The following is a 24689-nucleotide window of genomic DNA, read 5'->3' as shown; positions in this document are numbered from 1 at the left end:
ATTATGAGTTTGCATGATTTTTACATCCATGTCTTTGTTGTGCCTATTGGTTATTTTCTTCTTTATTCTATTCCATCTGCAGAAGAACCATCGGTACTTTCACTTAGCCCATTAACCACTGACTCAGTGAATTTTTACCTTCTCGAATTATTTCTTTATTTGTCAGTACTGAACTGCATCTTTGGTCCGGTCTCCTTTCTTCTCTTTTATTCTTATGAATTTTAGCCTGCTATTCATAACTACTATGTAATGATCAGAATTTGTACGTGCACATGGATATGCTTTACAGCTCAGTTATTGGTACGTAAATCATCTAACCACAGATAAGAATATGATTTAAGAAAATCTTTAGATGGGATGAGAAGTTGTTTTATGCACCAGTGTGGTGGTGTGATACAAGAGAAATACCCCCACCTTTTTTTTTTTCAAACTTTCTATACAGATTATGGATGACCACAATATCTCTAAATGCCAGAAATCTTTTTTTTTGTGTAGATTATGGTCAGTTTTGTTCCCTCATCCTTGTCCAAATAAGGAATCACTTCACTTCAAATGAATATTCTGTCAACAGGAAGTTAAATTCCAATGTTCTTTCCTTCTTTTCTTAAAGAGGCAATGCCTTAAGTTTTGTGGTAGATCAGGTGACAAACACTAAAGAGTTCTGTATACCATCATGCTACACTACTCAGTGGAAAAGTTAATAAAGAATGCACTGATCATTGATCAGAATGTAGTTCATCGTTAAACGTATTGAGTGGTCAGTAAAAAATATAAAAATACTGATACCTTTCAATAGCTGTACCTTTATATGAAGTCGTGTAATACATGTCTGCATGTATCCTGTACTCTAATCATATGTTTAGTAAATATGTGTTATGAGATGAATATACCTGGAAAAATTTCATATTAGATTGTGCTGTCTTATTAGAGAAATATGAAATTAATTGTATATTATAGAAGTAAGTAATAATTTATAGAGTGTTCTGGCTAATTAGGACATTTTCAGCAGTTAATGAAGGTTTCAGGATAACAAACTGATGTTTTTATGTAAAAAGTATGTAAATGACTGACTCCTTTGCTGTATAGTTAGTCTGTATAATATTCACATGTCATGCAGAACTAGATCAAAGTAATACACTCCTGGAAATGGAAAAAAGAACACATTGACACCGGTGTGTCAGACCCACCATACTTGCTCCGGACACTGCGAGAGGGCTGTACAAGCAATGATCACACGCACGGCACAGCGGACACACCAGGAACCGCGGTGTTGGCCGTCGAATGGCGCTAGCTGCGCAGCATTTGTGCACCGCCGCCGTCAGTGTCAGCCAGTTTGCCGTGGCATACGGAGCTCCATCGCAGTCTTTAACACTGTTAGCATGCCGCGACAGCGTGGACGTGAACTGTATGTGCAGTTGACGGACTTTGAGCGAGGGCGTATAGTGGGCATGCGGGAGGCCGGGTAGACGTACCGCCGAATTGCTCAACACGTGGGGCGTGAGGTCTCCACAGTACATCGATGTTGTCTCCAGTGGTCGGCGGAAGGTGCACGTGCCCGTCGACCTGGGACCGGACCGCAGCGACGCACGGATGCACGCCAACACCGTAGGATCCTACGCAGTGCCGTAGGGGACCGCACCGCCACTTCCCAGCAAATTAGGGACACTGTTGCTCCTGGGGTATCGGCGAGGACCATTCGCAACCGTCTCCATGAAGCTGGACTACGGTCCCGCACACCGTTAGGCCGTCTTCCGCTCACGCCCCAACATCGTGCAGCCCGCCTCCAGTGGTGTCGCGACAGACGTGAATGGAGGGACGAATGGAGACGTGTCGTCTTCAGCGATGAGAGTCGCTTCTGCCTTGGTGCCAATGATGGTCGTATGCGTGTTTGGCGCCGTGCAGGTGAGCGCCACAATCAGGACTGCATACGACCGAGGCACACAGGGCCAACACCCGGCATCATGGTGTGGGGAGCGATCTCCTACACTGGCCGTACACCACTGGTGATCATCGAGGGAACACTGAATAGTGCACGGTACATCCAAACCGTCATCGAACCCATCGTTCTACCATTCCTAGACCGGCAAGGGAACTTGCTGTTCCAACAGGACAATGCACGTCCGCATGTATCCCGTGCCACCCAACGTGCTCTAGAAGGTGTAAGTCAACTACCCTGGCCAGCAAGATCTCCGGATCTGTCCCCCATTGAGCATGTTTGGGACTGGATGAAGCGTCGTCTCACGCGGTCTGCACGTCCAGCACGAACGCTGGTCCAACTGAGGCGCCAGGTGGAAATGGCATGGCAAGCCGTTCCACAGGACTACATCCAGCATCTCTACGATCGTCTCCATGGGTGAATAGCAGCCTGCATTGCTGCGAAAGGTGGATATACACTGTACTAGTGCTGACATTGTGCATGCTCTGTTGCCCGTGTCTATGTGCCTGTGGTTCTGTCAGTGTGATCATGTGATGTATCTGACCCCAGGAATGTGTCAATAAAGTTTCCCCTTCCTGGGACAATGAATTCACGGTGTTCTTATTTCAATTTCCAGGGGTGTATTTTCAAGTATTTTTTTAAACTAAAGAAACACATTTTTCACTTGCAACAAATTGTAATCTAGCTTTGGCCAGTGATGCAGCACCGATTATTACTTAATGAAATTCAGTGAGTTGTAATGTGAGGTTCACTTCAAATCAATGAGAGAAAAATTGTGCCAGATCAACAAATCTACTCTCATTATCACATGAAGAACATTGCTAAACTCTTACTTAAAAGTATGTGGTATAAGTCAATATTACACTGCTTGGGATATCATGTCACATCTCAACATATTCTGTTATGAATAACAGTCACATGCTACATTTCTCACCCTATTCTTAGTCTATTACCAAAAACTACAATTCATTTTCTTGAATTATTTCAGAACATCATAAGTATTCATGTTAGCATTACTCTTGAGTGAACAATGCTGCCTGTCTTTTTGAATATAGTCATTCATAGGTTCATATTGAGGACTGAAACAGAAGTTCTTGTTTCTGATTCCAATTGCAAAATACTGGTCTAAAAAACATTTTCTTTGCAGCTGAATGTACACAAATAGAGATTAATTTGTTAGAATTTCTTCATTGATGCACTTTTTTTTCTTTACCAGGTGGGGAAACGCAAGATATTCATATCCACGTGACTCATCATCACAATTTTCCTATAAGAAGTAAGTCAGCTGTTGTTCCCCAGAGTGCATCCTTGTTTTATCATTTAAAGAATGCTAAACATCATCATTCCATTTCCCATTCTGACACCTTTTTGGCATGTCATATTAATGGCATACTTACACAGTTTGAATTAAACCAATAATATCACAAACAATTAACTTCTTTATAGGATACTCACAATGCACTGATACCATAGACAAAATAATATGGTTATAAATCACGTGGTTAGTGCGGCAAGTTGTTACCCACAAAATCTTATTATACTTTTGTCTCCTCCATCATGCTGACAGTAACATTTATATGCACTGTGTGGTGGAAACATTAATTCTGTTGTGGTGGAAACATTAATTCTGTTGCAAACTTTAACACACATCCTTGAAATTTAAAAAAAATTATATTTTCTGTGACATTTTATTGTAAAACAAACTAACCCAATCACTAGGACACTATGTAACAGTAATGTAGAGATTTCATTGAACCAATGCAAATAAAAACTAAGGAATGCTAATTATATTGAAACTCAAGGACAACATTATAAATACTCTTATTCACTACTACAATAACACAGCACTTGATAGGAACAATTTGGTATTTGCAGATTTTTGAGAATCATCTGATTCTGTATTACAGTTACACCTTCCAAAGAATACAAATTTCTATGGTGTGACTGATGTTTGCAGATGGATTCAAGACTTATTGAGAGGTAGAATACAGAACATTGATGTGAACAGAGAACAGAGAACCATTCACAGAGGCAGATATATTTTTTGATAGTTCTGTGGAAGTGTGATACTGGTACAACTATTCTACATCTACATCCATACTCCGCAAGCCACCTGATGGTGTGTGGTGGAGGGTACTTTGAGTACCTCTATCTATTCACGAAGATTTCTGGCAGATTAAAACTCTGTAGCAGAACAGAACTATAATCTTTGACATATACCTTATGCAAGAGATTTCCTTACCAACTGAGGTATGCAGTACACTCACAATTCAGCTTAAAGCTTCAATCTGGCAGTGCTCCCTCTTGTACTTACAGAATTCTATTGAAGGTTCGTGTAAGATAGCTTGTTTCTAAATTCTCATTACTCACTTGGAGTTCTTGTAGTGTGGAACAAGTTGGTATAATTTTGAATAGGAACAAATGTGCAGAAATGCATTTTATTTGTGCTGTGGGAGCAAATCTGTAACAAAATGTATTCCATTCCTCCAAAGGTACATTAATGGCTAATGTTTATTTTAACAGGAACTTAGTATGTAATGTGATAACACACCTGATATTAGAAGTCAAATAAAATCTGTAATTCTACATGTCATATTACACACAAAGCATCTTTTCTGCCATTGACAGTCCACAACTAAGGCTACCTTTAGCATTGTAACCATGCCTGGTATTTGCAATATCATTGGAGAAAATTTGCTTATCAAGTGGTGGCAGATGGAAGGATGCAGAAAAACATAAAGTTGTTAGCTTTCATGACAAGTGTCTCCTTCTTCTGACAGAAGATGAAGGTTTTGATGGAAAAGGGCTGGTAATGCTTGAGGGTGCAGGAAAAGTGAGCCAGGAGTCCACATGAAGGGGGACCTATATGGTAGGACCAGAGAGAAAAACAGATCATTGGCAAGTGCCATGATTTTAAACCTGGAATTATCAAAGAAAGTGATAGGTAACTCATAAATGAGTCTGAATCCTTAATATATGAGCTTTAAAGATGGAGGGCTGAAGTGCAGGGAAAACAGAACCGGAGAAATAAATAAATAAATTGATAATAGAAGAAAATTGGAAAAATTATTGTCTGTTAGCAAGAACTAATCACTTGTTCAAAAAATGGTTCAAATGGCTCTGAGCACTATGGGACTCAACTGCTGAGGTCATTAGTCCCCTAGAACTTAGAACTAGTTAAACCTAACTAACCTAAGGACATCACAAACATCCACGCCCGAGGCAGGATTTGAACCTGCGACCGTAGCGGTCTTGCGGTTCCAGACTGCAGCGCCTTTAACCGCACGGCCACTTCGGCCGGCTAATCACTTGTTGATGAGCAAGTTACCATCTATGAACCTGTGAGGATCTGGTATCATGAGGCTGAGTCCAGATAGTTTTGTCATATAAAAGGTGCCAGAACTACAAATATAATGTAGCAGATCAATAGGATACTGAATGTTAGCAGTCTACAGTCCCCGTTTATTTTTCGGCATCCTTATTGGCAATGTGATAGTTGTCATACCAGTTGCACATAGTTGGATAGCTGACGTGAGTTGTTTCAGAGGCTGTAAGTTTAATGACCTGATTGATGCTTCAGAAGTCCTGTTTTTCTCAGTGTCCTTTAGACAATTTCATTTTAGTAGTTTTTAAAAAGGCTTTTTTTTATTTATTTTCCAATCAAAGTTAGTTTTCGTATGGGACATATTAATTATAGCTGTTCACAATGTATATAATAAACTTCATAATTGTAACAATAAGCTACATAGACATTAAGGAGTCTAAATTAAACAGACGTTTACTTCTAATGGTGGGTACTCCAAAAAGTTCAGTTAAATCTTTACACAATTGCCTGAACATAGCACTGACTTCAACTAAACTGTGCTCATTAATTAATTAAAACAGATTGACTTTTTACACAATGGTGACTTTCATGGAAATTTATAAAATGCATATATTATGTATCAAAATGGTAGGAAAAGATAGATTGCTGTTTACTGTAAAGAAGACACGTTAAGTTGCAGACAGACACAATTAAAAGACACAAGAAGCTTTCGCGTATAGCCTTCATCACCTAAAGTGAAACACACACCATTCATATATACAAGCAAGCACACCTCAAGCACACGACTGCCAACAACAGCAGCTCGGGCCAGAATGCTGGAATGCATTCCAGCCCGTGCTGCCAGAGTTGGCAGTGATGTGTGCATGAGGTGTGCTTGCTTGTGTGAATGAATGGTGTGTGTTTCTCTTTTGCTGACAAAGGCTGCGACCAAAAGCTTTATGTAAGTGTCTTTTAATTGGGCCCGTCTGCAAGTTAATGTGTCTTCTTTACAGTAAGTATCGATTTATCTTTTCATACATTATTGTTATTCCTACCTGGAGTTTCCATTGTTAGATATTATGTATTATTGACTCTATGAACATTACTTAATGGAAGCTGTTCGTGGACTGTACAAACATTACAGTCTGCCTGTGGCATTATTCACAATGTCTATTTAAAGAAAGAGTTTTGCAAAATGATATGTACAAAGTTATTACATATCCCATAATAAAATAATCCCATAATAAATAATCCTGGTTCATACAATTTCTAACCACCCATCATTTCATGAGATATATTTTAAAGCAATTCCACATTTTTTTGTACACACTATACCACATCTCAAAACTTTGGTGAACGCATAATGCCGAAAACAAATTGTAGTCCTAGATAACGAAGAAAAATAGATTAAAATAAATTTATGCCAAAAGTACATTCTGCTGCACTGGTTTCATTTTGAAACCACTTGTAAAAGCAGTAGTACAAACATAAATTCATGTTACAATAACTTTATATATACCTACTAGTACTGTTAATGACCTTCTCAGTATGATCACAAAAAAAAAAAAAAAAAAAAAACGTGTGTGACAACCTCTTCAGAATTTCATAACACCATCTCCATGCTGACTGTTACTTTGAACACTGTGAGTGATTGGTTCAATGCTTTACATTTGTAGAAGTACCTCAATGTACCACTACATGTGTCCATGTTGTAATAGCATTGGTAGTTCCTTATGAAACTTAACAACAATAATAAAAGAGTGGTTTTGGGCAGAAAACACTGGTACTCAAAGGGTTAATAGGAATACCTTTGAGTTGCACAATTTTCGGAGAAGGCAAGATGTTTTTTTAAAAAGAAGACTTTTAAATAACGGATGTCAATCCTAAAACAAACTATTATTTATGAGGCTGAATTTCAAAGTGTATGTGGTTTACATGAATTGTAAATTTTGAATATTTCTTTAAGGAAAATATTTCTGTTCAATGTACTCATACTATCATTATTGTCAGAATGTGAATAATACACCAAGTAATAAGCGTCAGAAAAATGCAACTTGGGAACGAATCTGGAGATTTTTTATGTGCATGGAATATGGATTAAGTATAAAAAAAGGGTATAAAAGAAAAAGGTAGTAGGGGACTATATTTGGAGTAGAATTAAAACAAGTGCAGTTACTCCTTTCACCTTGCTTTGTTTTAAGATGGCTATCATTCTGATGGAATAGATCTTGCAAGTGACAGGACTGGGGCTTATGGCTGAGGTTGGGGTGTTTAAGCTTCCTAATCTAGATAACAAACTTACATCTGAAATGATGTTCCATTTGTTCCAAAAGGGTTTTGTGAAACTTACCCATAATATCTTCCATCTAAATTTGTGCTTGCAAATGGATAAAAATTTTCAAACGGGACGTATTTATTGTCACTGTTCACACTGTAGATAATAAATTAATAATAATAACAAAACAGGTCAGTAAGCTACATAGAGTTTGAGAAGTAAACAAACAGGCATCTCTAATGAGCCATTCATTATTTGCATACACAATCAAAATACACTGCCAGACAAAAAAGTGAAGCATCCAGAAGATATGTTGGGATGTCAATGTAACTTCATACATGTACACACCATTGCCGGGTATGTAAATGATTTAGAGTTGCAGTTGTCTATGATAAGTAGTGTGGTCTCCAGAGAGCATTAGTGGTGTTTGTGTTTAGTTTTGTTACCAGGCCTGGTAGGAAATATAAGCAGTGTGTACAGATCAGATGTCAAATGGTCATCTTGAAGGATAGGGATGTGCTGCTTTCTCACAGGAGTCAGGATTATCAGCATCTAACATAGCCTGAAAGGGAACTCATTGTTGGACTCCATTTGGTAAACTGGTGCAAAATCCAGTTTTGTGGGACATTTGGATGTGGCAATGTCACAACATTCGACTTCTTGGGAATGTGAGAGCAGGTATACTCATCTTCAGAGTTCTGGTCGATCACACCTGACCATCACAAGGAAGGACTGCCATATCATGCACCAAGCATGACATAACACCTTCACATCTGCACATACCATCCAAGAACAAGTAATGGACTCCCTGCATCTGCACTATTTCTCAGGGACTGGCAACAGCCACATTAGAGAGTTACCATTGCGTGCATAGGCTGCTAATACCACAACAGAAATAGCTGTGTTTGGAGTGTTGCAATGACTGGGAAGCATGGACTGCTCATGGATAGCATGGCATTGTGTTGAGCAATGAGTCTCGGAGGTCCATCGTTGATGAGTATGGCAGCAACCTGAGGAGAAGTCTCATTCTTCCAAACTTTTGATTAGGCGCAGTAGTGTTAATCCTGGCATCATGATGGAGAGAGCCATGAGGTATGACTTCAGGTGACAGCTGGTAGTGACTGAGGGAACACTGATGGCACAGTGGTATGCTGCAGACATCCTGCACCCTCACGCATTACCTCTCATGCGACAGTGACATGGCATTTTTCAACAGTGCAATGCTCCACTACACATGGCATTTGTCTTTGGAAACTGTCTGCACCATATTGAGGTGCCCCTGTGGCCAGCAAGATCCCCAGATTTATTCACAATAGAACATGTTTGGGACCAGCTCAGACATCAACTCCAGCCCAGTGCTAGTACATAGGATGTCAGGGATGAGTTACAACAGTCGTGGGACAGCTTGTCTCAGGAGAGGATGCAGTGGCTTTACAACACCCTTCTCAACCAAATCATTGCTTGTGAACAGGCCAACATCATAATGATAAAGGTACTCATACTACCAAATTCTTTGTAAATTTGACTCAACTTTGTAACTGCTGAAATAACATCAAATACCATCTCAACCTGTAAAGTTTCATTTACAGAATGAAGTTTTAGTCTGCAGTGAACTGTGCACTGATTTGAAACATGCTGACAGTTTAAAATTGTGTAGCGCACTGGGAATCGAATCGGCACACACACCACTGCAGAGTGAAAATTCATTCTGGAAACATTTCCTTAGGCTGCAGCTGAGCCACATCTTTGCTTTATGCTTTCTTCCAGGAGTACTAGTCCCAAAAGGTCTGCAGGAGGACTTCTGCAAAGTTTGGAAAGTAGGAGATGAGGTACTGTGGAAGTCGAGCTTTGAGGTCACGCTGAAAGTCATGGCTTATAGCACAGACAGTAGAGCATATGCTCAGGAAAGGCAAAGGTTCGAGATTTGACCTCCAGTCTGGTACACAGTTTTAATCTGCCAGGAAGTCTCATGTTTCATTTTGTTCCCTTCTCCCCATCTGGATGCTTCAACTTTTTGGTCAGCCAGGGTTGCAGAAGATACTGTCATTCAGCTGGCTGGCCGGGCGAGCTACACTACACAGGAATGAGAACCACAAGGCAAGGCTGTGGGTTCATTCAGAGAAGTGTAGTGTCTAAATAGGGTGATTTGGTTTGGATATATATATATATATATATATATATATATATATAGTTATAATAGAGGGAAACATTCCACGTAGGAAATATATATCTAAAAACAAAGATGATGTGACTTACCAAATGAAAGTGCTGGCAGGTCGACAGACACACAAACATACACACAAAATTCAAGCTTTCGCAACAAACTGTTGCCTCATCAGGAAAGAGGGAAGGAGAGGGAAAGACGAAAGGATGTGGGTTCTAAGGGAGAGGGTAAGGAGTCATTCCAATCCCGGGAGCGGAAAGACTTACCTTAGGGGGAAAAAAGGACGGGTATACACTCGCACACACACACATATCCATCCACACATATACAGACACAAGCAGACATATTTAAAGACCAATATGTCTGCTTGTGTCTGTATATGTGTGGATGGATATGTGTGTGTGTGCGAGTGTATACCCGTCCTTTTTTCCCCCTAAGGTAAGTCTTTCCGCTCCCGGGATTGGAATGACTCCTTACCCTCTCCCTTAGAACCCACATCCTTTCGTCTTTCCCTCTCCTTCCCTCTTTCCTGATGAGGCAACAGTTTGTTGCGAAAGCTTGAATTTTGTGTGTATGTTTGTGTTTGTTTGTGTGTCTGTCGACCTGCCAGCACTTTCATTTGGTAAGTCACATCATCTTTATATATATATATATATATATATATATGTGTGTGTGTGTGTGTGTGTGTGTGTGTGTATGGGGGGGGGGGGGGATGTTCATAAAACCTACTGTAAATTTTGAGAGAAGAATACTAGATAGAAAGAATCTCAATACAAACTACAATTTCAGGAAATCTTCTTCAGTACCCACAGTCCATTTTTATTTCTCATCCTGTTTGGTAAGTCTCCTTTGACCTGAGGCCCTGGGTGACTTCTTCTGTACACTTAAACCAACCAGTCTTTTTTTTAAACCCATTCTCCAAAAGTAAGCAATGTTCTGTCTTTTCTAGAGTTTTACACCTACTTCCTCTTGGTGAGCAGACTTTCTCTATCCATATTAGAAATATTTTCAGTTTATTGATCACTCTAAAAGCTACTTAGTTAACATATACATATTGTATACTTTGTCTCAAATGCAACAATTATCAAGGTCATATAGAATTATTATTGCTCAGTCACTCAGCAGATACTGCTGGATATATTATTTTACATTTTTGTTCCTATAGCATAGAAACTGCATGTTTCCACACAAGTTGTTGTGGCCATCAACCTTGATGTTGGTTTGGTGCAGTTCTCCAGTCTTGTCATTTAGCACCAATGGGTCGCCTTAATTTCATCATAACTGCACCATGTTACATCACCAATATCTGAGTTAGATAGCCTCTGCATTGTTTCCGTTCCGCTATTCCTGTAACCACAGTTTTCAGACATGAATACCTATTCAAAATGATGCCATCTGGCCTCCATTAGAAGGTCTCAGTGTGTGTGTGGTATCATATTCAGGAGGAATGAATTTCAAATCCCATCTGATCATTGTTATTGTTGCAGTCTTCAGTCTTGAGACTGCCGGCTGCAGTGGCCGAGCAGTTCTAGGCGCTTCAGTCTGGAACCACGCGACTGCTACAGTTGTAGGTGCGAATCCTGCCTCTGGCATGGATGTGTGTGATGTCCTTAGGTTAGTTAGATTTAAGTAGTTCTAAGTTCTAGGGGCTGATGACCTCAGATGTTAAGTCCCATAGTGCTCAGAGCCAGTCCAGATACTGGCTTGATGCTCTCCATGCCAATCTAACCTGTGCAAGCTTCTTCATCTCCCAGTACCTACTGCAACCTACATCCTTGTGAATCTGTTTAGTGTATTCATCTCTTGGTCTCCCTCTATGATTTTTACCCTCCACACTGCCCCCCAATACTAAATTGGTGATCCCTTGATGCCTCAGAATATGTCCTACCAAGCGATCCCTTCTCCTAGTCAAGTTGTGCCACAAATTTCTCTTCTCCTCAATTCTATTCAATACCTCCTCATTAGTTATGTGATCTACCCATCTAATATTCAGCATTCTTCCGTAGCACCACATTTCGAAAGCTTCTATTCTCTTCTTGTCTATTTATTGTCCATGTTTCACTTCCATACATGGCTACACTCCATACAAATACTTTCAGAAACGACTTCCTGACACTTAAATCTATACTCAGTGTTAACAAATTTCTCTACTTCAGAAACACTTTCCTTGCCATTGCCAGTCTACATTTTATATCCTCTCTACTTCGACCTTCATCAGTTATTTTACTCCCCAAATAGCAAAACTCCTTTACTACTTTAAGTGTCTCATTTCCTAATCTAATTCCCTCAGCATCACCCAATTTAATTCGACTACATTCCATTATCTTCCCCATCAGATCATTCTAGTTTAAATTTTCAGTAGTTTTCCTAAAATGATTAAAGTAAATGTAAGAATGTTGTTGAAAAGGAAGTGGCTTATTTCCTTCCTCATGCTCATTGAATCCTTTCTTCTGTGCTGTTTCTAATACCTCATCATTACTGGGGTATTAAACTCTAATCTTTCTTCTTCCCTTGATTTCAAAATATGTAATGGGACCTAACACTCTGTATGACGTAATGAGTGGTATTAGTGATCTCTCAGACTTTTTGGAAATGAAAAATTTGGTAACTGCACATGAGATCTGTCCAAAAACTATCTGACTTTCATCCAGGAAAAGTATGATTTGGTTACATCAACACTTCCACTTCTGAAAACATCTATGGAAGAACATTTCCTCTGCAGCTTTGCAGTCACATTCCAAAAGACCTGCTCTCTGCCCTCAGAATGGAATCCCTTCAGTAGTGTACTGAATTTTGGGAACAACCAGTAGGCCCGTAATGCAAGGGCCATATCTGGAGGTTTCTCACTAAAGTCCAACCACTTTATAGCCAATTCATCCATTCCTGTTGTTTTTAAACATTATTTCCAGATCTTGTTTTATTATTATTATTATTATTGAGAATTGCCACCTTTTGACAAAACTTCATACAACACATTTGCTCAACATGGCCAGCCATCTCAAGCAAACCAGAAATCCAACAGATATGTGGTACACCACCTCATAAGCTGCCATCAACAACTGAATGATGAATCTGATGATGGGGTGAAAATTAGGTTTTGCGTGGAGTGGTTTCTGAACACTGTGGAAAATTGTGCCAGCCAATGGACGTTACTGTGGGACAGGAAATTTTTACAAAGGGCTCACAGATCTTGATTAAGCATCAGTCTGGTGCAAAGCTATAACTAGCTCTTAACACAGAGAAAGATTTAAATTTGTCTAGTTCACAAATTGTAACTTTTGAGAACATAATTCATGAGTCACAACTGGAGTCAGTAATGTAATACAAATTCGTAGGAGAAACATCATGTGTGGATATGAAGTGAAGTAAACATAATGACTGAACTGCAAGTAAAGCAAAGGTCATACTTTGCTTTGTTGATAGGATCCTGTGCAGATGCAATTTGTATATAAAAAGATATTGCCTGCAAGACACTTACTCAGATTGTGCATTGGAATACTGCTCAAGCTATGGGACATGCATCAGTTTTGAGTAATTTGAAGGTTCATTTTAATACAAAGAAGGGTAGCATATATGGTCAAAGTCTAGTTTCTTGGCAAAAGAATGATAGAAATGCTAGAAATTCAAATAGGCGATCGTCTGAAGAAAAATGCATCTATAACATGAAAATGTATTTCCTATGACATGAAGATATATTTAGTTAATTCCAAGAACTGATTTTCAGGACGGAATCAATCAATTTGCTTGTGGTCTGTACATATCACTGTTGAAAGAAGATAAAAATATTCAAACAACAGCTCACACAAACACATAAAAGCAGATGTTCTCCCCACACTCCATCTGGAAATGGAAGAGGAGAATGCCGCAACATATGGTGCAATAAAGCCACACACTGTACAATAATATATTCACAGATTCATCTTGTCCCATGTTATCCACTGCATGACTGTAGAAAATAAAGAAAAGCTGGTTGATTATCCTTTGTGTCTGTTCTATATGCTTAGTTATTCCTCATAAACAAAGAGAAACAAATGTGTAACATGATTATATTTAGATTTTTACTGCAGTTTGACTATATTTTAAGTCAGGATATTGAAATGTAGTTTTATCTACCTTAGCATTCATAAACTTCACATCATTCTGTAGGAAATATGATTTTATTTTTGTCAATTGTGAGATTTTGATAGTAGAATTTTTCAGCATGCTATTTAAGAATTTTTTAAAGATAGTAAACAGTGTTCACTATTAGCTTTCATAATATCTACCATTTACAAAAAGCTGAACTGAAAATATAGTTCCATAAAATCACATTTTATAGATGATAGAACAGTAACAGTGCATTGCTTTTACGTATCATTGTGTTGTAGGGACAAGGTGTCAGCTCATATGCTTCATTATTACTACTTTTCTTTTTTGAATGCCTGCAAGGATACATTCCTTGACAGTTCTATTCTTTTGTAACTAATTATAGGAAATAGTCTTAGGACCTGTGACTTCCATGTTGTCAACAATTTAAAAAAGATATTGGGATTGATGACAGTTGTATTAGCAAAGGATTTGAATTCTTGAATTTGCTCATTTGTTTGTGTTTAATAGATTCCATTGTGAAGGAGAACCTTTAGAGAAGTGGAACAAGTCAATGTACACATTAACACAGAGAAGCAGCTGTTAGAAACTGCTTTAATTAACTAAACTGTGATATAGATATGTTATTTGTGATATTTGACCTAAATTTAACAGTTACAGTTGTTTCCTATCTACAGTGAACATAACATTGCTGTGTGTGTAGACTTATCTAGAATACACTACTGATGCAAAACTCTTGGGGTCTCCAGCCAGGTGGCAGTGTCAAGATGCCATAGTGTTTCAATGGGTGTCATATTGTGGATGTTCCCATATTTATTTTCAAGGCCAGTTGCATCCACAACCTAGCTGCAGATGGCAGTGTCATGTGGCTAGAGGAGGGGGTGATGGGTCAGAAGCTGTGTTTCGATGTCTCATGGGCATTCTTGATCCACCTCATATGCTGTCCATTGTTAGGTGTGCTGTCGGCATACAGTCAATAATGTGGGATTCCATGCTGAATTTAGTTGATAACCATCCCCACTGGTCTGTTCTTGTTGATCTTTATTTACACACACCCCTCTGTCATGCTTTCCCAGTAACTGCTGGCTCAGCACAGTAATATGGTGTTCTCAAAATCAAAAGTATGTTCATTATCTAGGCTGTGCTCCACCACTGCTGATTTCACTGTGTGTCCCAAACATGCACCCCTTGTGTGTTCTTTGTAACATTTTGTGCATTGTATTGGTGGTCACATTCACATGGGATACTGTATATCCCTTGTATTTAAATTTGCAATGGGTCCATGCAGAGCCAATTATCTCTTTGATCTTCATTGGTAATTGGAAGATAGTTTTAATGTCACATGTACCAAAAAGCCTTGCATAGGGAAGAAAACCAGCCTCATCTACATCTACCTTGTGTCTCCTTCCTCTTCTTCCTTATTTGCTCCATGTGTTCTTTCCTTGAACTGCTTATAATCTAGGTTTCACTATACTCATTTTGATGGTGCACTTCCTTAGGTGATGTAGTTCGCCCTGGAGACTTTCTGTGTCACAGATGACTTGCATGAGCTATCCCACTGCATGTAGGTATAGGTCTGTGTGGGTCTTCTTTCCTGTCCACTGTATGACTTAGTGTACCATCAGCCCTCTTTTTTATTAGAATATCAAAGAAAGGAAGACATCTGTTCACTTCTAGCTCCATCATGAATGTAATGTTTTGATGGATGCTGTTTAAGGGGATAGATCAAAGCCAGGAAGTCACTTGATTTTGGAACCAATTTTCATGATTTTTTTAAAAAGTAAAATAACTAACAAATTACAAAACTGACTTTTGATCTCTATTGACACCAATAAGATGTATTATGTATTTTTTAAAGTAAAAGACTTGCACCCAGAAGACACTAAACAACATCGATGAAAGGCCTTTGTGAAATGTGAGGGGGGGGGGGGGGGGGTGGAATCTCTGAATGCCACAATTTTTTCAGCCTAGAACAAAATTTAAAATGCTGCCTTGAAACTGATATTTTTTTAACATAATATTTAGGGATAGTTTAAAAGATATATATATATATAAGTGCTGGCAGGTCGACAGACACACAAACAAACACAAACATACACACAAAATTCAAGCTTTCGCAACAAACTGTTGCCTCATCAGGAAAGAGGGAAGGAGAGGGAAAGACGAAAGGATGTGGGTTTTAAGGGAGAGGGTAAGGAGTCATTCCAATCCCAGGAGCGGAAAGACTTACCTTAGGGGGGAAAAAAGGACGGGTATACACTCGCACACACACACATATCCATCCACACATATACAGACACAAGCAGACGTATTTAAAGACAAAAAGTATGTAAAGACAAAAAGTTTTGCCCAAACTCTTTGTCTTTAAATACGTCTGCTTGTGTCTGTATATGTGTGGATGGATATGTGTGTGTGTGCGAGTGTATACCCGTCCTTTTTTCCTTTTTTCCCCCTAAGGTAAGTCTTTCCGCTCCCGGGATTGGAATGACTCCTTACCCTCTCCCTTAAAACCCACATCCTTTCGTCTTTCCCTCTCCTTCCCTCTTTCCTGATGAGGCAACAGTTTGTTGCGAAAGCTTGAATTTTGTGTGTATGTTTGTGTTTGTTTGTGAGTCTGTCGACCTGCCAGCACTTTCATTTGGTAAGTCACATCATCTTTGTTTTTAGATATATTTTTCCTACATGGAATGTTTCCCTTTATTATATATATATACATATATATATATATATATATATATATATATATATATATATATATAAAAAAAACAAAGATGATGTGACTTACCAAATAAAAGTGCTGGCAGGTCGACAGACACACAAACAAACACAAACATACACACAAAATTCAAGCTTTCGCAACAAATTGTTGCCTCATCAGGAAAGAGGGAAGGAGAGGGAAAGACGAAAGGATGTGGGTTTTAAGGGAGAGGGTAAGGAGTCACTCCAATCCCGGGAGCGGAAAGACTTACCTTAGGGGGAAAAAAGGACGGGTATACACTCGCACACACACACTCACATATCCATCCACACATATACAGACACAAGCAGACATATTTAAAGACAAAGAGTTTGGGCAGAGATGTCAGTCGGGGCAGAAGTGCAGAGGCAAAGATGTTGTTGAATGACAGGTGAGGTATGAGTGGCGGCAACTTGAAATTAGCGGAGATTGAGGCCTGGTGGATAACGGGAAGAGAGGATATATTGAAGAGCAAGTTCCCATCTCCGGAGTTCGGATAGGTTGGTGTTAGTGGGAAGTATCCAGATAACCCGGATGGTGCAACACTGTGCCAAGATGTGCTGGCCGTGCACCAAGGCATGTTTAGCCACAAGGTGATCCTCATTACCAACAAACACTGTCTGCCTGTGTCCATTCATGCGAATGGACAGTTTGTTGCTGGTCATTCCCACATAGAATGCATCACAGTGTAGGCAGGTCAGTTGGTAGATCACATGGGTGCTTTCACACGTGGCTCTGCCTTTGATCGTGTACACCTTCCGGGTTACAGGACTGGAGTAGGTGGTGGTGGGAGGGTGCATGGGACAGGTTTTACACCGGGGGCGGTTACAAGGGTAGGAGCCAGAGGGTAGGGAAGGTGGTTTGGGGATTTCATAGGGATGAACTAAGAGGTTACGAAGGTTAGGTGGACGGCGGAAAGACACTCTTGGCGGAGTGGGGAGGATTTCATGAAGGATGGATCTCATTTCAGGGCAGGATTTGAGGAAGTCGTTTCCCTGCTGGAGAGCCACATTCAGAGTCTGGTCCAGTCCCGGAAAGTATCCTGTCACAAGTGGGGTACTTTTGTGGTTCTTCTGTGGGGGATTCTGGGTTTGAGGGGATGAGGAAGTGGCTCTGGTTATTTGCTGCTGTACCAGGCCGGGAGGGTAGTTGCGGGATGCGAAAGCTGTTGTCAGGTTGTTGTTGTAATGATTCAGGGATTCCGGACTGGAGCAGATTCGTTTGCCACGAAGACCTAGGCTGTAGGGAAGGGACCGTTTGATGTGGAATGGGTGGCAGCTGTCATAATGGAGGTACTGATGCTTGTTGGTGGGTCTGATGTGGACGGACGTGTGAAGTTGGCCATTGGACAGGTGGAGGTCAACGTCAAGGAAAGTGGCATGGGATTTGGAGTAGGACCAGGTGAATCTGATGGAACCAAAGGAGTTGAGGTTGGAGAGGAAATTCTGGAGTTCTTCTTCACTGTGAGTCCAGATCATGAAGATGTCATCAATAAATCTGTACCAAACTTTGGGTTGGCAGACCTGGGTAACCAAGAAGGCTTCCTCTAAGTGTCCCATGAATAGGTTGGCATACGAGGGGGCCATCCTGGTACCCATGGCTGTTCCCTTTAATTGTTGGTATGTCTGGTCTTCAAAAGTGAAGAAGTTGTGGGTCAGGATGAAGCTGGCTAAGGTAATGAGGAAAGAGGTTTTAGGTAGGGTGGCAGGTGATAGTCGTGAAAGGAAATGCTCCATCGCAGCGAGGCCCTGGACGTGCAGAATATTTGTGTATAAGGAAGTGGCATCAATGGTTACAAGGATGGTTTCCGGGGGTAACAGTTTGGGTAAGGATTCCAGGCGTTCAAGGAAGTGGTTGGTGTCTTTGATGAAGGATGGGAGACTGCATGTAATGGGTTGAAGGTGTTGATCTACGTAGGCAGAGATACGTTCTGTGGGGGCTTGGTAACCAGCTACAATGGGGCGGCCGGAATGATTGGGTTTGTGGATTTTAGGAAGAAGGTAGAAGGTAGGGGTGCGGGGTGTTGGTGGGGTCAGGAGGTTGATGGAGTCAGGTGAAAGGTTTTGCAGGGGGCCTAAGGTTCTGAGGACTCCTTGAAGCTCCGCCTGGACATCGGGAATGGGGTTACCTTGGCAAACTTTGTATGTGGTGTTGTCTGAAAGCTGACGCAGTCCATCAGCCACATACTCCCGACGATCAAGTACCACGGTCGTGGAACCCTTGTCCGCCGGAAGAATGACGATGGATCGGTCAGCCTTCAGATCACGGATAGCCTGGGCTTCAACAGTGGTGATGTTGGGTGTAGGATTAAGGTTTTTTAAGAAGGATTGAGATGCAAGGCTGGAAGTCAGAAATTCCTGGAAGGTTTGGAGAGGGTGATTTTGAGGAAGAGGAGGTGGGTCCCGCTGTGACGGAGGACGGAACTGTTCCAGGCAGGGTTCAATTTGGATGGTGTCTTGGGGAGTTGGATCATTAGGAGTAGGATTAGGATCATTTTTCTTCGTGGCAAAGTGATATTTCCAGCAGAGAGTACGAGTGTAGGACAGTAAATCTTTGACGAGGGCTGTTTGGTTGAATCTGGGTGTGGGGCTGAAGGTGAGTCCTTTGGATAAGACAGAGGTTTCAGATTGGGAGAGAGGTTTGGAGGAAAGGTTAACTACTGAATTAGGGTGTTGTGGTTCCAGATTGTGTTGATCGGAATTTTGAGGTTTTGGAGGGAGTGGAGCTGGAAGTGGGAGATTGAGTAGATGGGAGAGACTGGGTTTGTGTGCAATGAGAGGAGGTTGAGGTTTGCTGGAAAGATTGTGAAGGGTGAGTGAGTTGCCTTTCCGGAGGTGGGAAACCAGGAGATTGGATAGTTTTTTGAGGTGGAGGGTGGCATACTGTTCTAATTTACGGTTGGCCTGTAGGAGGATGCTCTGAACAGCCAATGTGGATGTGGGAGAGGAAAGATTAAGGACTTTTATTAAGGACAGGAGTTGACGGGTGTGTTCATTGGCTGAGTTGATGTGTAGGTGAAGGATTAGGTGGGTGAGGGCAATGGATTGTTCAGTTTGAAACTGGTATAGGGACTGATGGAAGGAAGGGTTGCAGCCAGAGATGGGAACTTTAAGTGTGAGGCCTTTGGGGGTAATGCCAAATGTCAGACAAGCCTGAGAAAATAGAATATGGGAGCGTAATCTGGCTAGGGCGAAGGCATGTTTGCGGAGGGAATGTAAATGAAACTTAATGGGGTCGTTGTGGGGGTGTTGTGAGGGTGACATGGTATTAGAAGGTGGGAGGTGAAATGAAATTAAAAATATATGGGGAGAGATAAAGGTGAACCGGAAGGTAACTGGAGATCTGGAATGAAAAAAGGCGAAAAGGTGTTGGTTACAGCTGGGCTATGTTGGACTTGGGTTGGTAGACAACGATGTGCATAAAGGGTAGGTGGTTGTGTTGCCGCCAAAACACGTTAAAGGACGGAGAAATTCGGGAAAATTTCGAAAAAACTGCGTGTAGTATATTAAAAGGAGTGGTTTTGCGGTGGCAGATTATGAAAATGAGGCTAACAATTGTCTGACGAAGAAATAATGACGTTAAAACCTGTGGGGAGCAGCTAAAAATTATAAGTGATGTGGGAAAAACGGAAATGGAAATAAAGCGAAAGTTATTAGAACTGGCCGAAATGGTTGTTTAAAAGGTGAAAGGAACTGTTTGTGAACTAGAAACGGTGGATATTATAGCGGCGGTAGTGCTGAAAGCGGCAAAAAATTTTTTTTGGTTATGGTCTGGAAGTGGGTTACGTATTATTGAGTATATATAGGCGGGATAAAATAGTGTAGCAGATTACAGTAAAAAGGAGTAGGTGAATACGAAGTGAAACTACTGGCAAAAACAGAAAGAGGAAAATAAGACGACAGAAAAGATTTTGAAATGCAACAGTGACAATAACAAACGTAATTGTTGGATTCAAATTAATGATATCAATATAATAGAGGGAAACATTCCACGTGGGAAAAATTATATATAAAAACAAAGATGAGGTGACTTACTGAACAAAAGCGCTGGCAGGTCGATAGACACACAAACAAACACAAACATACACACAAAATTCAAGCTTTCGCAACAAACTGTTGCCTCATCAGGAAAGAGGGAAGGAGAGGGAAAGACGAAAGGAAGTGGGTTTTAAGGGAGAGGGTAAGGAGTCATTCCAATCCCGGGAGCGGAAAGACTTACCTTAGGGGGAAAAAAGGACGGGTATACACTCGCACACACACACACACATATATCCATCCACACATACAGACACAAGCAGACATATTTAAAGACAAAGAGTTTGGGCAGAGATGTCAGTCGAGGCGGAAGTGTAGAGGCAAAGAAGTTGTTGAAAGACAGGTGAGGTATGAGTGGCGGCAACTTGAAATTAGCGGAGATTGAGGCCCTTGCGGATAACGAGAAGAGAGGATATACTGAAGGGCAAGTTCCCATCTCCGGAGTTTGGATAGGTTGGTGTTGGTGGGAAGTATCCAGATAACCCGGACGGTGTAACACTGTGCCAAGATGTGCTGGCTGTGCACCAAGGCATGTTTAGCCACAGGGTGATCCTCATTACCAACAAACACTGTTTGCCTGTGTCCATTCATGCGAATGGACAGTTTGTTGCTGGTCATTCCCACATAGATTCACCTGGTCCTACTCCAAATCCCATGCCACTTTCCTTGACGTTGACCTCCACCTGTCCAATGGCCAACTTCACACGTCCGTCCACATCAGACCCACCAACAAGCAACAGTACCTCCATTATGACAGCTGCCACCCATTCCACATCAAACGGTCCCTTCCCTACAGCCTAGGTCTTCGTGGCAAACGAATCTGCTCCAGTCCGGAATCCCTGAATCATTACACCAACAACCTGACAACAGCTTTCGCATCCCGCAACTACCCTCCCGGCCTGGTACAGAAGCAAATAACCAGAGCCACTTCCTCATCCCCTCAAACCCAGAATCCCCCACAGAAGAACCACAAAAGTACCCCACTTGTGACAGGATACTTTCCGGGACTGGAACAGACTCTGAATGTGGCTCTCCAGCAGGGATACGACTTCCTCAAATCCTGCCCTGAAATGAGATCCATCCTTCATGAAATCCTCCCCACTCCGCCAAGAGTGTCTTTCCGCCGTCCACCTAACCTTCGTAACCTGTTAGTTCATCCCTATGAAATCCCCAAACCACCTTCCCTACCCTCTGGCTCCTATCCTTGTAACCGCCCCCGGTGCAAAACCTGTCCCATGCACCCTCCCACCACTACCTACTCCAGTCCTGTAACCCGGAAGGTGTACACGATCAAAGGCAGAGCCACGTGTGAAAGCACCCAGGTGATTTACCAACTGACCTGCCTACACTGTGATGCATTCTATGTGGGAATGACCAGCAACAAACTGTCCATTCGCATGAATGGACACAGGCAGACAGTGTTTGTTGGTAATGAGGATCACCCTGTGGCTAAACATGCCTTGGTGCACAGCCAGCACATCTTGGCACAGTGTTACACCATCCGGGTTATCTGGATACTTCCCACCAACACCAACCTATCTGAACTCTGGAGATGGGAACTTGCCCTTCAGTATATCCTCTCTTCTCGTTATCCGCAAGGGCCTCAATCTCCGCTAATTTCAAGTTGCCGCCACTCATACCTCACCTGTCTTTCAACAACTTCTTTGCCTCTACACTTCCGCCTCGACTGACATCTCTGCCCAAACTCTTTGTCTTTAAATATGTCTGCTTGTGTCTGTATGTGTGGATGGATATATGTGTGTGTGTGCGAGTGTATACCTGTCCTTTTTTCCTCCTTTTTTCCCCGGGATTGGAATGACTCCTTACCCTCTCCCTTAAAACCCACTTCCTTTCGTCTTTCCCTCTCCTTCCCTCTTTCCTGATGAGGCAACAGTTTGTTGTGAAAGCTTGAATTTTATGTGTATGTTTGTGTGTCTATCGACCTCCCAGTGCTTTCATTCGGTAAGTCACCTCATCTTTGTTTTTATATATAATTTTTCCCACGTGGAATGTTTCCCTCTATTTTTATATATATATATATATATATATATATATATATATATATAAAAATAAAAAAATAGAGGGAAACATTCCACGTGGGAAAAATTATATATAAAAACAAAGATGAGGTGACTTACCGAATGAAAGCACTGGGAGGTCGATAGACACACAAAAACTGAAAGTAATATGAAATCTGTGCTTCTATAAGGATGTAAAACATGGGAAGTGTCAAAGCGGCTAATCCATAACCTGTATACATTCAACGACGGATGTCTGAGGAACATCCTGGGGGTATGGCGGCCAAATGTCATCTCTAATGAAACACTTTTGGAAAGAACCAGCCAGAAGCCTACTGAGCTGCAAATAAGAAGCAGGAAGTGGAGATGGTTAGGACATACACTTAGGAGACCAAATGAACACATTGCGAAGAAAGCCCTTTATTGGATCCCGCAGGGACAATGGAGACAAGGCAGGCCTAAAATGATGTGGAGATCAGTTGAAGCAGAAGGTCAACAGCAAGGAATAGGATGGGAAGAAGTGAAAATACTTGGAGAACAATATAGGAATCCTTTGTTACAGCGCTATGCTCCACTTAAGGAGTTAAGGGGATTAATAATATGTGTGTCTATATATATATATATATATATATATATATATATATATATATTATTAATCCCCTTAACTCCTTAAGTGGAGCATAGCGCTGTAACAAAGGATTCCTATATTGTTCTCCAAGTATTTTCACTTCTTCCCATCCTATTCCTTGCTGTTGACCTTCTGCTTCAACTGATCTCCACATCATTTTAGGCCTGCCTTGTCTCCATTGTCCCTGCGGGATCCAATAAAGGGCTTTCTTCGCAATGTGTTCATTTGGTCTCCTAAGTGTATGTCCTAACCATCTCCACTTCCTGCTTCTTATTTGCAGCTCAGTAGGCTTCTGGCTGGTTCTTTCCAAAAGTGTTTCATTAGAGATGACATTTGGCCGCCATACCCCCAGGATGTTCCTCAGACATCCGTCGTTGAATGTATACAGGTTATGGATTAGCCGCTTTGACACTTCCCATGTTTTACATCCTTATAGAAGCACAGATTTCATATTACTTTCAGTTTGGTACTCAATGTTATTTCCTTCAACCTCCAGATAAAGCAGAGAGTTGTAAAAGTGCCTTTGGCTTTATTGATGCGGCTGTTAGTGTCCTCTGTTGCACCACCATACGGTGTAATCATGCTTCCAAGGTAGCAAAACGTATCCACCCTTTCGATTAGTTGACTCCGAAGCTTAAGCTCTGCGGTGCTGTTATTATTTACCCGCATGTGGATCTTTTGTTTTCTGGCTATTAATTTTCAAACTGAGTTTCTTTGTTGTAGATTTCTGATCTTCTAGTTTCTCTTTCATGTTGTTGTGGCTGTGTGATAGAAGGCAAACGTCATCTGAAAAATCTAGGTCTTCTAAACGTGTTCCATTGCTCCATTTTATTCCTCTCACTTTATCCATTGCTTGCGCCATTACAAGATTCAGTACAGTGTTAAATACAGAGGGGTCGAAAAAAATGTATCCACTGTTTAAAAGTCCATAACTTGCAAACTAACTGACGGAGTTGTCTCAAACTTTGGTGAAAGTGTAGCTCAAAGTCCAACTTAAAGATATCACTATAGGTGTTCGAAATGGTCGCCATTAACATCCACATACAAACGATGCTGCCAAACTGCAGCACAAACTACTGACTGCAATGTGTTCAGTTGGATATTTGCACATGAATGTACGATGGACTCTCGAAGTTAATCCACTGTGTGTGGCTTTTGTCAATAAATGACATCCTTTAGTGATCCCCACAGGTAAAAGTCCAGTGGAGTTAGGTCTGGGGAATGTGGTGGATACTCCACAGCACCTCTACAGCCTATCCATCTTCCTGGTAGATTTTTGTCGAGATATGCCCTGACACAATTTTAGTAGTGGGCTGGGGCACCATCTTGTTGAAAGTAAACTCTTCCATCTCCATATAAGTCTCGGATGGCAGGTAAAATGGATGTCTGAAGATTCTGAAGGTACACCTCACCGGTAACTGTGCTGTCAAAGAAGAATGGCCCAATCAAGCCCTGGTGAGACAACCCACACCACACATTTACTCCTGGCAATTTCACTTTGTCTATG

At 41.1% G+C, this 24689-nt stretch overlaps 1 protein-coding gene across 1 annotated transcript in view; it reads left to right on the top strand.

Annotated features, from left to right (window-relative positions):
• LOC124593865 (TGF-beta-activated kinase 1 and MAP3K7-binding protein 3) overlaps positions 1-24689 on the top strand; it is a 488317-nt gene that overhangs the window by 421355 nt on the left and 42273 nt on the right. Inside the window, exon 10 of the mRNA XM_047132213.1 lies at positions 3153-3212. Coding sequence (XP_046988169.1) covers positions 3153-3212 — 60 coding nt within the window. The remainder of the gene's footprint in view (positions 1-3152; positions 3213-24689) is intronic.

The sequence above is a fragment of the Schistocerca americana genome, chromosome 2, assembly GCF_021461395.2.
Source record: "Schistocerca americana isolate TAMUIC-IGC-003095 chromosome 2, iqSchAmer2.1, whole genome shotgun sequence".
NCBI lineage: Eukaryota > Metazoa > Arthropoda > Insecta > Orthoptera > Acrididae > Schistocerca > Schistocerca americana.
Note: the sequence above shows the minus strand (reverse complement) of the source record. Positions and strands in the feature narration are given on the sequence as shown.